This window comes from Alligator mississippiensis, chromosome 13 (genome assembly GCF_030867095.1).
Source record: "Alligator mississippiensis isolate rAllMis1 chromosome 13, rAllMis1, whole genome shotgun sequence".
NCBI classification, from domain to species: Eukaryota; Metazoa; Chordata; order Crocodylia; family Alligatoridae; genus Alligator; species Alligator mississippiensis.
In genome coordinates this window covers 57,363,070-57,378,298 of record NC_081836.1, presented here as the reverse complement: position 1 = coordinate 57,378,298, position 15,229 = coordinate 57,363,070, and the positions used below count along the sequence as shown (strand labels likewise).

The window sequence follows — 15,229 nt, the reverse complement described above, 5'->3', positions numbered from 1 at the left end:
GGGTTATTCAAGAAAAAGGGACAATTTACAGGCTTAGAGCTCATCCAGGCCATCAGATTCTGCCTTCCGAGCCTTTGGGGCCGGTTCTTGGTGCTGTCAGATCGCCCAGCCGGTGCGGCGGGATAAATCTGCCACAGAAGATGCACAGGAGCCTTTTCCAAAGTGCTTGTTAATTCTGTGTCCTGCGTTTCGCTCCCGCTCCCCCAGGAACCCATTCCTCCGCTCTGGATCCAGGTGACACATTGGGAGCATCTATGATGAGTTCACTGCCATGTTACTGTGTCAATCGCATGCAACACAGCCGATCTACTTCACGCCTTGATGCTTCGCCTCCGCAGCCAGCCTCCATTTTAGCCAGGTAATGCATGTGGGGGCTTTTTCAAAGCCCTGGGGAATGGATTATGGCTCCAGTGCAGCAGGACACTTAAGCATGTGCTTACCCACAAGCGTGTGGGGTTACTCACCTGCTTAAAGGGAAGCACATTCCTCCCTCGCTACTTGCTGGATGGAGCCTAGAAGAGGGGCACAAGTAGCCAGCCTGTCTTTTATGGCTCTGAAGGAAGAATATGGTTGATCTGCCCCTTTCCTTTATTGCAACCGGTTCACTGCAGGCACAGCCTTGACCCTCAGCACCCACACAGCAGGGGGGCAAGCGTTCTCGCCCCATCCCCGGGGACCAAGCAAGCTCTTCCCCTTTGCTAACAAGGAACAGGAACAGCCTCTACCTCCCTGGCCTCCCTCTTGAGGCTGCAAACGGGGGCCCTTCCCAGAGCTTTTGCAATCAAGGGTCTTGGTGGAGGTCTCTGAAGAGAGGCCTGGAGTCTCCCAGAGAGCTGCCCGTGCCACCTTGCAGCCCTGGGCACAACGAGGCGAGGTAGGGCGGAGCGTGAGCCTAACACCCGTGCACCTCCTGGCATCATCCGTGCAAGCCGGGCTCTTTGCACGGCTTTCCACGCCGGCGCCTGTGGAACGTGGGGGGGATCCGTGCCATTCGGGCAGCGTCATCAGCCGGCCGGGCAATAGCATCTCAGAGCAGGAGCAAACTATGATATCATCTGCCGTTCCCCGGGTGTTGGGGGGGGACAGGCAGGGCTGGATCTCGCATTGCTTGGTGTGCACACATGCCCCCTGCCAAGCAGACGAGGGGGGAAAAAAAATGCCTTGTGCCACCGATTCACCCCCCTGCCTCTACCCATCCAAATGAAGCCCTGCAAAATGCCCCGTCGGGTGGGTGCAGCCAGGGCTCCAGCGGGGAGCTGGGGGGGGTCCTGTCCCTCTGCAGGGAAGGAAGGCAAGCATCCCCAGTGCCAGGACAGCAATGACAGCTGGTGGGGGGGAGATGCCCCCCTGCCTCCACGCCATGCCAGGCTCCCAAACCCCCTAGGGGAAAGAGGTGCATGCCAGGCACCCGGGCAGGGGCTCTGCCTTACCCAGGATGCGATCCGCAGCAGGGTCTGCGGCTGCTTGAGGAAATCCAGGGGGTCGAAGGCCCCCCCTGCCCGGCCGGCTCCGAAGGAGGCTCCTTCCATCTTCGCTGCTGCTGCGCTGCGCCTAGCAGCGACTCCGGTGCGGCTCCAGCCCGCATCTCCCCCGCCCACCCCCGCCTCGCTGCAGCGTGGGCTCGCCCACTGGCCCGCGGCGCCGGGCGGTGGGAGGAACCATCCCGGGAGGGGGGGGGAGGAGGGACCTGCAGGTGCATCGCTGCCTGCCCGGGGCTTCACTTCCCAAGCTCACCTGTCCTTCCCCGCGCGCCTCCAAGGGGGGTTTGCTGCACGCTTGCCAGCCCCCATTGCAGCACCCGTGCACGCCCTGTGCATGGGGGTGCAGGGCCAAGGGGGCTGCGGGGGGGCTCAGCCCGGACAGCCACCCATAGGTCACCCATGCAACCCTTGTGCATGGGGGTGCAGGGCCAAGGGTGGCTACAGAGGGGCTCTGCCCTGCCCTGCCCTGCCCCAGGGGCTCAGCTCTGGAGAGCTACCCATAGGCCATCCATGCCACCCCTGTGCATGGGGGTGCAGGAGGGCTCTGCCCTGACCCAGGGGCTCAGCCCTGAGAGCCACCCACAGGCCACCCATGCAACCTCTGTGCATGGGGTGCAGGGCCAAGGGTGGTTGCAGGAGAGCTCAGCCCTGGAGAGCCACTCATAGGCCACCCATGCACCCCTTGTGCATGGGGGTGCAGGGCCAAAGGGGCTGCAGGAGGGCTCTGCCCTGCCTCAGGGGCTCAGCCCCAAGAGCCACCCATAGGCCATCCATGCATCCCTTGTGCATGCGTGTGCAGGGCCAAGGGTGGCTCAGCTCTGCCCCGGTGGGCTCAGCCCTGAGAGCCACCCACAGGCTACCCATGCAATCTCTGTGCATGGGGGTGCAAGGCCAAGGGTGGTTGCAGGAGGGCTCAGCCCTGGAGAGCCACTCATAGGCCACCCATGCACCCCTTGTGTAGGGGGGTCAAGGGCCAAAAGGGCTGCAGGAGGGCTCTGCCCTGCCCCGGGGGGCTCAGCACCCATAGGCACCCCGCTGCCCTGAGCCACGCAGGCTTCTGGGGGGCCGGGGAGAGAAGATGGAAATCATAGAAAAACAGAAAAATGAGGGCTGGTAGGGACCTCAGGAAGTCTAGTCCATCCCCCTGCTCCAAGCAGGAATGATGATGGGTGGATGATGGGCTCCTCCATCACTGATGATGGGTGGAGGGGTTCCCCATCCTCTGCCCAAAGGGCAACACGCCCTGAGCCAAGAGCCTGGGACCTCCCCCAAAATCTCAGGCAGCAGAGGCCGAGCAGAAGGTGGCCGTGATGCCGTGGTGTGGATGGGACTGGCTCATAGCTAGGAGGGAGGGAGCATGCTGGCTGGGCCACCCTGGAGGGAAAGGTTTTGCTGCCTCCAGCCTTGCAGCCACCTGCTCTTCGGCCTGAAGAGTAAGAGGGGCGGGTTGGTTGGGCTGAAGCTCGTGTTTTCCACCTGCAGGAAAAGCCAAGCCATCTTGCTCTACCCAGATGGTCTGTTGGGGCCGGAGGGATCTGCCGCTTCTTGCCCCTGGCTCTTATGCTGGCTGGTGAAGGAACGAAGAAAAGGAAGCTGAGCCCCATGGAGGGAAACCCCACCTGGTTTCCAAGAGAGTTTCCCCCCCACCGACTGCAGGATCATGTCCTTATTTAGTTTTCCTAACGCAATGATGATGATTTTGGTTTCATAGATACCGATACCATGACAACTTTGACATCATTGCTCTGCTCAGGACAGGAACAGGCAGGAAAAGTAACCGTGAGGCCTGAACAGACAGGTGGTCGGAGCCTGGTTCTGTTCCTGGCTCTGCCACTGACTCCCCTTCTGACCCGGGGAAAACCATCTTCCTTCTCTGTGGCTGTTTCCCCACCTGTGACAGGGGGATAATGCTACCGGCCTGCCTCGCCTTGGGGGTGATGTGTGCAACAAGCTTGGAGAGTCCTGCCGTGCAGGATGCTATGGTCCTAGCACTGCCCTCTGTGCTTCCCCCTCCCAACCAGCCCAGCCCTCGGGGTTAAATCTGCATCCTTGTCTCTGACAAGTGCGGTCAGGAGATTTAATGGCCAAGGCTCGTTAGGATGCCATTCAGTTTTTCTCAATTCCAGGTGAGTCATCATTTCTCTAGATCTATTTCTGACTCCCAGCAGGAAGAGCAGGATTCAGCCTTTCATCCCTCAATGTCACCAGCTCAGTAGAAATCACATTTTACTATGAAAAAAATAAAAGGCTATTAAGGGAATACCAGGCTACCCCTAGTGCCTTCGCTACTGCAGGCTGTCTCACTGGGCTGCGATGGGATGCTCCTCAGGGGACGTCGACAGCCAGGGATTGCCACCCCATGTGAACTGCAGTCTGGGAGAGTGTGATCTAAGTGACTTAGGAGCCCAAATACCTTTGGCTTTCAGCAAGACGTGTTCTCCAAATCACTTTGCTGCTTCTGAACATCCCGTCTCAGCACAATAAAGCAGAGGTGTGCACAGTCCTAGGGGCAGATCCAGCTCAGGGACATCTGCAGTGTGTTCAGGTGCCTTTTGCTTTTTAGTCACTGGCCAGATAGCCCTAAGTGTCCTCAACTCCCACAGTCAAAGTCCTTGGGGAGAAGAATTGGTGCATTTCTGAACAGTTGCAGTCGAGATCTGCCTAAAATGCACCATTGAAAAGTTAGAGTCTATTCCTCCCTGTCTAACCACCCAACTCCCACATGCTGGTACTGCTTTTTTAAATGAATCCTTGTATTGTTTGATGTGTGAAACCAACATGCACAAAACACCCCCCTGCATACACGTGTGCACTCACAGCTGAAGAGGAAGACACAGAGCTCAACACTAATTTCTAATCGACAAATGAGAAGTGGTAACAGATCAGAACATTTAATTGGTGTCCACTGAATTACTGAGCCCACAAACACCCAGCGTGAAAACCACCTGAGGGGTTCAGAAATGCATGTGGTACAGGGCACACTGGTGCCTCGGTAGTGGACAGGCAGCAAGGTTTGTGGCAGAAGTGGCTGATAACAAGCAGGCACCTGGCAAGCTGCATTGTGCACCTAGCTAGTTATATAAAGAACATCCATTTACCTCCGCGGGGCACCATCACACTAACTTTGTGCCATGAACAAACAAGCAAGTTCACAATCAAAAAGCACACCCGAGAGCTATATACATCAGCATTCGGAAAGGGAAAGGAACAGCTGTAGGCAACGGTCGATCCTCTGGATCGTGGTGTGCATGTAAGAGGTCTAGTCAGGTGCCTCATGCATCCGGTTGTGGCTGACGAGGCCAATTTGAGAGTGACACAGCTTGTTACAAGTTTCACAGATCCATGTGTTGTCTGAGTTGGAGTCCAAGTTTACAGCAGGCTGCTTTCTTCTTTCTCGCTTGGCTTTGATCCTCTGGATCAAAGCCACTCCAATTTGAGCTGCACCCAGTGCCAGATGTTCCCTCTGGATCAGACGGGATTCTGCATGCTCCTCCCAGCTTTCTATGCTGATGTTGAATGACTTCATATCATTTTTGCATACATCATGGTACTGCCATAGAGGGAGACCCTGGTTTCTAGAGCCGTCTTGAATCTCGCTGTACAAAATATTCTTGGGGATGCGGTCTCCTCCCATTCTCCCGACATAGCTGATCCATCACGGTGGTTTCTGAGTGTGTCAGTTCTATGTGCTCCAGCACCTCTGTGTTTGGTATTCTGTCTTCCCACTTCATTTTCAGGATCTTACGCAGACATCTCATGTGGACGCTGTTCAGTCTCGATGTGCCTAGCATATTTAGTCCATGTTTCTCAACCATAAAACAGGGATGACAGCACACAAATCTCATAGATGCGCATCTTCACCTTACCTGATGGGTTGCTTTTATTCCATGCACGTTTCTGCAACAGCCCGAAATTCTTAGCTGCTTTTCCAATTCTGATAGTTCGGTCTGAAAGTCAAGATTCCTGCTGATTGTGGAACATAAGTAGCAAAAAACATTGACGACACCAGGAGATTTATCTTCCAGAGTGATGTTGTTGATGTCAAAAGTGTTTAATTCTTTGTTTAAACTACAGCTGCCTTTATTCGCTTGATATAATAAGTGAATGATGCTCAGTAGCTCAGGGGACAACATAGCTTCTTCAGAACAGTTTCTTCCGTTGACTGTATGAAAGGCTTTTGTCAGATCGATGAGGGCTATGCATAGTGGTATTCATTTTTCTCTTCACTTCTCTTGCAGTTGCTTGACCGAAAATATATCAGTGGTGGAGCGTCCTGAGCAAAAACTGCGTTCGCTTTCAGGATAGATTCTTTCACCTCGAGACTAGTTAGAACTTCAGCAAACAAATAGAAATCTTAAAATATTATGCACGTGAATCCCTGATGGTACAGGCCCAGCTTCCCAATCCAACTGCAAAGTGAAATTGTAACCTTCTCCCAACTCAGCATGGCCTGAAGAGGGTCACACATGGATCACATCATCTTTTTAAAAATAGTGGAGGATATTTGGTTGATTTGCATGGGTGATGTGATATGTTAATACAGGTGCTTATGGATGGTGGTGTCAAACCACATACCCCCTCATGTTACACCATCTGCTATGATGAAGTAAAGATCAATGCATTTAGTTAAGCACAGGTTAGAAAATATTTATGCAAATGGTGACTAGAGCTGTACTTGTAGGTAGTACTGCGTTGTTCATTTTAAATGTCAGAGGGCAGTTTTGGAGGAGTATGCTTGAATGCAAGTCCCAGGCAAGTTTGCAGTTTCTGCCAGCTGTTGGGACTTTGTGCTGGGAGGGAAATGCTTTGTTAGAGATCTCTGCTTGGAGGGTGTTTCTCATAACAACTCCTATTAGCGCTAGGTTAGCAGGTTGGCACTGTTTGTTTCTGAATGCACCATTATGTTCTGCTGCCATCAGGGCTGTGGTACAAATGGTCAGGATGGTGAAGGATTGATACTGGAGCTGCACTCAGCATGACTCAAGAAATTTCCCCAAATGACGCCAAGCTCTGCTGGTTCCTTTTGCATTTTTTACATTAATCTTTCAAAGGTTGCACCTTCCCCTTGGAGGTCCCTAGGAGTGGTATCTGATCCTCATTCTGTTTGCATAATACTAACTAACCCCCTTTGCATAAGACAAGGCTGCTGATTGAGACCTTTTTCAACTGCAGAAAAATTGACAATGTTAAAGAAAAGCCGCTGTACACAGAGGCGGTGTGATGCAGCGGGGAGGACACTGGGCTGGGAGACCTGGGGTTTGTTCCCATCCTGGCTCTGCATGACCTTAGATAAATCACATAATCTCCCCATGTTGCCCTCTATGCTCTGTCTGTCTAGACTGCAAGTGCTCTGGGCCAGGAATAGTTGGCACGATAACATTTTTCCCACAATTTTATCCATCTTATACACCAGAAAGTACCATTGCTTTCCTCCCTTGCTCAGTTTCTGCCCCTATTTCAGCACAGCTACCAGTAGGGCAAGCAAAGTTTGCCCTTCTCTTTCTTGTGTCATTTCTTGCTGCTCAAAAGCTGTGTCAGGATAGGTCTTGCCAGCCACGTGCAGGTAAGGACAATGAACAGCGCCCCTGGCATGTATGGAACGGTCATCATAGGGGAGGAAATAACAAAGTTACAGGGGATGCTTCTAGCAGCAGTTTCACTTGCCACAGGAGCTTTGCTTGCAATAGGATCTCCTCTTAGACTTCAGTGGGCTGCAGGTGTGGGGGACTGCCACCTGCACTAGGAGCTCATGGTGGTTTCAATGAGACGTTAGGACTGGGTTGCCAGAATCATGCATGTAACACTTTTCACTGGAGCTGTTTCAGCACCTGGGCGCAATTCACATTCCTGGGGCCTTGACGGCCTCCTGAGCTTTGTCCTTGCTGCAGAGACCTGCTTTTTACCTGGAGCTCACTGGCTGTGCAGCCCCGAAGGAGACAAGGCTAAGGTGGGTTCTGTCTTGAGCAGTTTGTCCATGCCAAGTGCAATCTCCACAGCAAGGGGCTGGCTTCAGTCAGCCACACTGAGGTATTATGCTAGGATCCTACAGTGAGAACATTACTCTGCAGCCAAGTAGTGATCACTGCTTGTGCAAACACCCTCAAGCCAGCTTTAAACTCCCCAGCTCAGCTACTGACAGCACCACAACTAGAGCAGCACAGAGCTCAGTGCAGGCTGCAAGACCTGCCCAAAAAGCTGGGGGAATACTTCAAGGCCAGACTGCCCTAGCTTTGGGCTGCTGCAGCTGGAGCTCATTGGCTCACCTGCAGAGATACCACCCTCTCTCTGACTGCTTTGTAGACATTGCCTTAACCCCAGGGTATCATGCCAGTGATCCACCCACAAGACAGGGGTGCCTGGTCATCCTGAGCATCTCCATCATCTGTGGATGACACAGGGCCAGTCCCCACACTCTTCTCAACATTAAAAAATGAATGGTGTGAAGGAGGCTTGTTGGGCTCTTATTTCCTCCATCGGGAAATGCATGAAAAGGGAGTGGGGGAAGGTGTCTCTAATAATCAATAGAGCATTTAAAGCAGGACATGCCTTTTGCATGGTGTCTTTCTATAACCAGCTGCTGTAGGGTTGGACTGAGGCAGAGAGATCAGGAGGACACAACAAAGGAATTAAACACCTGTAGAAACAAGTTCAGAAGACACTGATGGCTCTGGCTGTTGGAGTATTGAAATCATGAGGTCTAGTAAGCTCCATACTTTAGTCAAGCATAGTGTGATCTCCCAGTGGGGGGAGGAATCTGACCAAGCTTATTTTTGCAGTTACCAAGGCTAGAAATGTACCTTGTATTTAAAACAGGAGCTCAGATTCTCACACAATCACATGACTCTAGGAGCTGGAGCTTGGACCCTCATGCTAACATAGATTAGGTAGGAAAGCCAGCAGGGCTTCCTGCTGTGCCAAGGGGATGGAGTGATTGGAGCCCTGCCAGCCTGCGTGTCCATAAAGCTCTATGACTGCTTTGTATCCAGGATTCACTTCAGTGCATGAGCCCAGCTCCTGGAGCTCCAGCTTGAAACTAAGGAAGGAAACGTCAAAATTAACTCCAAAGGACAGACTCATTCATCTCTTAATTGGCCAGACACAGATATTCATGACTGCAGTAAACTCAGCTTAGGGCATGGGAGAAAAACGCTCGGCAGCAGCTGCTTGGCACTGGGATAAAATGTTCTTAGAGACACATCAGCAAATGTATGACCAGGCCTGATGCAGGCACAAACCACTGCCTGTCCTAAAGAGCCACGCACTGCAAATCCCGGACTAAGATCTCGGATTTAGAAACCCAGGGGGTTCTTTGTATGCACTACAAGCCACTGACTATGTAATCAATCACTACGTGCCTCCCACACCCCCATTTTCAGTGTATCTGGGGGCTTATGTGTGTTATTCTTGTCAGTCCATAGCTATCCATCATTTCTTATCTCATTACAGAGGTGTGGTGCTGCTCATGGGTCTGATGTGTTACTGATAACTGCTCAGGTCCGCTGGGCCAAATGCTGCTCTGAGCCATTATGTAGCTTTCGGTGGTAGTTACTCCCCAGTCACTCAGAGGAGGAGCTGATCCTTTCTCTCTCTCGCCTTGTCTACATGCAAGAGTCAGGCTGGGGTAGTGTAGATCAATGCAATTAAACCAGTGTACCCATACTGATGGTGTAAGTTTACATGGCTGGGCATGCACTGGGTTTAAGTTACCTGGCTTCTGAAGCAGCATCTCTAGGCTGTATACATTGTGAGGTGTTGTGGTAGATTGAGAGGTAGCCAAAGCCCAGAGGAAATGCAGAACTTAGGCCAAACTCCCGTGACTCCTCCTGCTTCACAAGTCACTCGGCTGCTGCTTGCCCGTGCCAGCATCCCAAGAAGTTCGATATCAGGGTCACGGGAGTCCTGGAAGACACTAACTAGGTAAGACATTTGGGCATGAACCTGGACGCTCTACTGAACCTCTCATGCATACTCATATAACCTTGCTTCCTGGACAGCATGATCTGGTTTGCATTGAAGCTGAAGTCTTGCTGCCTTTCATGGCAGCAATGTTTCATCTCCTCTCCTGCCACTTTTTAGAATGACTTGTTGAGGCAAAGTAAAGTGCAGGACTCCAGCCCCCACTGGGGATTCTGGCACTGATTGTAATGGAGACAGGTCAAGCCCAGGGGAATCAGAGCAGTGGAAAATGTAAGCCCGTGAAACCAAACGCTCACAGGCACTTTTCTACAGCAAAGCAGCAATAGATGATGTTTTTCTTTCTGGGTCTCTGCCTCTGCTTTTACAGATGAAACAAATACCTGGCCATATCTGCTCTTTAGCATCCTACAGCTAAAATACTGCTGTGAAATCCACCCTCTCCTAGCATCGTTCCTACCAGTGACTTTCAGCAGCTGGGACATTGGGACAAGCCCTTTTTCAAAGCCCGATCTGTGCAAGTATGAGCATGCATGAGAAGTTCCAGCCCCAGCGTACGGTCCATTTATGTTCACTAAATACCATCAGGGCTGAACCTGACCTGGTCTTTTTACACATGTGGAGAGGGTGAAACAGTCCTGCTCTTCCTTTGCTGTCTGAATGGCACATTCAATTGCAATTCTTTGTCCCTTAGCAACTAAACATCTTGTTTCATGATCATGCTGCCCTGAAATGCCCTGTGTAGCATCCATCAGGGCCTGACTAAAACTGCCTTGTACATTTAGCCTCTAGGAAGAGAAAAAGGAGCCAATGGAAATCTTACTGGGAGGTGCCTGAGAATCTACAGTGCCCAGGGCAATATAATATTCCTCATCTAACAATGCCTTAGCATGATATTCCTCTAAAGCTACAGAGTGCCTTCCAACCTGCTGCACCCCAGTTAGTTTAAAACTATATGATGATCACCCACCCACTGCTAATAGGCAATCACTCCTGGGGATGAATTCAGCAGGCATTCAACAAGCGTAAGCACAGGCCTATCCATGCAAGTACAGATACAAGTTCTTTTAACAGGAGGGGCTCTGGGGAGTAGCTTCTCTAGTGGAAACTGCCAGGGGAATTTTAGGGCGGTAGACTGCAGGGTGGTAGACAGGCTACACAGAAAGGTTAGTAGAGTTTCAAAGCTGGTAAAAACAAACCTGGAGTGTTTTATAATGTCCCCCAGTGGTGACATCTCGATGTCTCATTCCTGGAACACCTTGTTTGTTCATTCACAAAAGTGCTCATAGCACAAAAAGTCTTGGGGGATTTCCTAGGCCAAAACTCTGGATTAGTGAGATCCCCGGGGTATATATGATAGGTCCAGAAGGAGCCCAGAATTGGATAGAAGGAATAAAAGGTATCCGGGTGAACTCCAAAGAGACCTCACTAGGTCCAGACCAGCCATATCCTGCAGCAAAAGTCAGACCAGAAAGCTGCATTTTGCACTTGTCACTTCCTATTTATTCAGTACTTCAGCTAAGCATGGTAATGAGAGCAGGGGTGGACAGTGACAAGGATGCAGGACAGATCCACAGGAACCCGAGCAGTGATCTGGCATACAGAGGTACTGCTGCTCCCATTTGAACTACAATAGACCTGTAAGAACAGTGGTAAAGGGGCCCCTTTCTGCTCAGTCCATCTCACTTGGCATTTCTCATGGCATTGCCTTATACAAGATCAGTAATGAGCGTTCCAAGAAAACACACCACCACCGCACACAAGGCATCTACAGTGACATTCAGAAATGGGAACTGCCTTTTGGCTTTTAAGTGAATGCCCTTAATGAACGTTAAACAGCTTGTTGGGAGTGCAAGGGGAAATTGCAACAGGACATGACAGGAAAGTGATAGGACCAATTCTTAGGATTTACTGGTATTGCAGTAGAATATACTGAGCCTGGGGCCCTGCTGTGTTAGGTGCTGTACATTCCTAGGAGGAAGCAGTCCCTCTTCTAGGGAACTTCTGATCTGAATAGGCAAGACAAACAAAGGGTGTGAAAAAGTCATTATTGTCTTTATTATACAGAGGAGGAACTGAGGTCTGAGGATGAAGTGACTTGCTCAGGGAGTCTATGCTGGAGCTACAAACTCAACCCAGGTCTCTTGAGTCTTGGTTTTGATCTCCACTCCCAGGTCCTTCTCACAGCTGCTCTGTGCTGTACGTGTAGCATTTTATCGTGTAGAGAGGGCAACAATAAAACTTTTCTGCTTCCTTATACCACTGGTAGCACTGACCAGGGAGACAGAGAAACCTAGGTCCTGCCTAAGCATAGCTGACAGTCACAAGAAAAGCCCCATGTGTTTTACAGCCTGCGTGGAAAGCTGGGGTTCAGGAAATAGTTTTCTGTTTGGGGAAAAACAAAGGCTTCAAAGGAGGCTGAGGGGAAAGTCTAACTGGTTAAAATAAATCTGTGGGGGTGGGAAGCTGAACACTGTCTCATAACCACAAACCCAGAAGGAAGCTTCCCTAGAATAGCTTTGACAGGCCCACTGCCTTTTCTGCCTGAAAAAACAACCAGCTGCATCCTGTCTCAAACTACATCATCTTCCCTGAACTCCTGATTGCCCTTCAGGTCCTCCCTTTAAACTCCCCTTTTTCCCAGGACATATAGAGGTGATTGGCCATGATAATCTGAAGTCAAGCAGATGGCAGGGCAGGGTAACACCTTAGAGGCTAACTAGTTCAGAGGCACGGGCTTTCTAAGGTAACAACCTACTTTGTCAGATGCTATGAATGGACACTGCAACCTCCTAGGATGAGCAGTGAGAAAGTGGTGATCGCTGCTCCTGACTGGCTAAAAACTGTGCCCATCTTATGAGTGTAGACATGACCTATGTCACTGTCTTGCCCACCTGGTGAGCCTCCTCTTTCACGCTGTAAGCTGCTCAGGGCAGGGCCTAACAGGTTCTAAATGTTCATACAGCACACCAGAGGCTGACTTGTTGGAGGCCTCTCCTTGCAACAGCAAGAGAAATGTGCATTAATCATAACAAGGAACTTCCTGCTGCAGCTCCCGAGAGACCTCAGTGTCACCCACCAATGCAGACCACAAACTCAACAGCAGATTGCTTACGCTCGTCGTGCAGATGAGAGCTTGTTTGCAGCGAAGGGGCCTGGGGCTAGACCAGGGTCCGGGCTTGCAATGGCAGAAAATGTTGCAGAGGGGAAGCAAGAGAGCAAGGAATGCACGGTTGGATTTTATTTAGCTCCTGTACAGCCTCTACCATGAGGAAGCCCAACTAGATCTGAAAACTGCTATCTTATAGCAGTCACAGGAAGAGCCAACCCCCACAGCCAAGGCAGGAGGCACTATCTCCAAGAGCCTGCCAGACCTTTGGGGTGAGGACTGCCTTTTTGGTGCTGTTTGTACAGTGCCTAGCACAGTTCACCCTGTGGAACAGATCAGCAAGAAGCTTCAGAAGATCCTGTGGTTGGAGAAGTGACTACTGTAAAAGCGACAGAGGAATTCAGTGTTTTCAGAACAGCTTTCCACGCTCTTCCTGATTTGTTGTAGACCTGAAAAAAGCACCTGGATTGTCCCCATATGCTGGGAATTTGTGCCAGGAACGTCAAGCGGCAGGTATACTGATGTAAACACATGCCCGCTCCTCTGCACCCAGGTGATGTTTCACTGTGTTGCTGAGTACAGATTTCAGCCATGGGCAGATAAATAACCTTCTTCTCACTGCAGGCCTGTAAAAGTAACAGTCAAAAGAACAGCACATGTGCTGGGTAACCACAGAGCCAGGGTTAAGATCAATGTGCCCTGGGCTTGAAAAGTAATTGAAGTGACCTGCATTACCCCTCCTCCTACACATAGGAAGGGGGCTAGGAGCAGGTAGAAATCCTCTGACTCTGCTCTTCTAATCTGAAAGGGGGGTCGGACTCGATGATCTATTGAGGTCCCTTCCGACCCTAACATCTATGAATCTATGAAAGCCTGACGAAGAAATGGAGAAGTCAATGAAACAGATGTTCTGTTGCCCTCTAGCGGCTAATTCACTGGGATGCAAAAGAACTTTCCTGGGGAGCTGGCACAGGACCGAAAGTCTCAAAAAGGTTCCTATGAGCCAAAAGGGCAATGCGGGGGAAAGTGAGACACGGTGACACATGAGGAAAAAAAACTGGGATCAGAGTTGGGTGTGCTTGGAAGCCTCCACCGTCAAAGAAAAACAAGTGTCCACAGGCACAGTACTTTGTACCTTTGGAAAGTACTCCTTAGCAGCAAGCAAACTGAAAAGGCGGTGGGAGTCAGGAAAAGAACCCAAGAGTCCTGATTACCATGTCCCTGATCTAATCACTGGGCCAGGTTGACTGGACACAGTGTGTTCTAGAGAAGATTTTCATGAAGCCTACCAGTCTTGATCACAGCTCTTGGCGCTGTGTTATCTTCATCTTCTGCTTTGCTAGACTTTAATAATGCAATATATGCTGGCAGGATTGTCATATAGCGTGGGGAGGAAGAACAGTATCAAAGCAGGGAGATGGTGAGCTGGTTATCCTTTGCTTCTGGAAACCTGGAGAGGAATCATAGAAAGGATGGCACAAGTACTTGGAAATGGCATATACACACTGATGCGAGTGCAACCAGGTTGGCAGTAACCAGAGCTCTGCTCCTTTGTAGCAATTGGGTGATTGATGTATGCAAGTTGGTGTTTTCAATCCCAGTGGGCACGTTCCAGGGCTTGACTACCTTGATGACAGTCTCCACTGAGGGACTAATGACTGACTACCTGCAAAGATACCTTTAACAGCAGTCTCTGCCCAGAGTGATGGGGCAGTTTATACTGCTCTCCTCTAAGCCAGCAAACCTGCACTGACATAAAAGAAAAGGTCAGACAAATCCATCCCTTCAAGTCTCAAGCACCAACAGAGCTGGCAGCATCGGGTGGACAAAACAAAACTGTGCTAGGGAAGAGGAGGCTCTACACATTGCCTGAGAGAGATGTATGGGGGGGGAGGGAAATCCATGCATACTGTTACTCCCATGCGTCTTGACAGTGAAGGTGAACATTTACACCCAAAAGGTACATGAGAACAGTTTATCCTTGGGAAAATATTAGACACACATCCTTAGCAATGCTTCCGTCAGCAGCTGCATGGTTGTTTGCTGGCAAGGGGAGGCACAGCAACCTCATTCATGAGTCATGTGATTCCCTTGTTGCTCACTGCTCTTTGCATTCAGGAACAATCAGTTGTGAGTGCAAACACACCAGCAAGAGCAATAAGCGATTTGTGGAGATAAGGGCAAGTTGGGTGCTTATTACACAGAAGCAGCATTGGAATTACATCAAATGAGTTCCTTAGGGATTGCCTGCCTCTCCTCACCCTGTCTCCCCTCCTGATGGTCAGTCATATTAAAGGAAAGGAGCCTCCCCCCTGCTAGCAGCTGCTCTAGGGAGTTTAAGGCTGTGAGTGTTCATGTACCCAAAGCGACTGTTCCCCTTCAATGGGCCACAAGCCCTTGTGGGTGAAAGCTCTGGCTGCCTTTCTGCTGGAGTTCAACCAGGTTTCAGCTGCTGCAATGGTACACAAACTGACACAGGCTCTGATCTCAAGAAGTGCTTTAAATTCCCCATGCCCACAGAACTCAGCGGGTGACAGGCACTAATGGCATTTCTATAATTATTGATGCCTCCCAGTAAATCTTAAAAGTGGGTTTAACTCCATCTGCCTTGTCTCAGATTAGGATCCAAATGCACAAGTTAGGTGAGCTGACCAAGGTCAGACAACAACATAGTAGCACTGTCAGGACATCTGTTCTTTTGGTAAAGCCACATGGACCAGAGAAA

General features: G+C 50.5%; 1 protein-coding gene across 1 annotated transcript in view; it reads right to left on the bottom strand.

Annotated features, from left to right (window-relative positions):
* Window positions 1-1,603, bottom strand: part of SYNGR3 (synaptogyrin 3) — a 28,444-nt gene extending 26,841 nt beyond the window's left edge. Inside the window, exon 1 of the mRNA XM_006270494.4 lies at window positions 1,431-1,603. Within this exon, the coding sequence (XP_006270556.1) occupies window positions 1,431-1,529 (99 nt within the window). The 5' untranslated portion in view covers window positions 1,530-1,603. The remainder of the gene's footprint in view (window positions 1-1,430) is intronic.
* Between the last annotated feature and the right edge of the window lie 13,626 nt (window positions 1,604-15,229).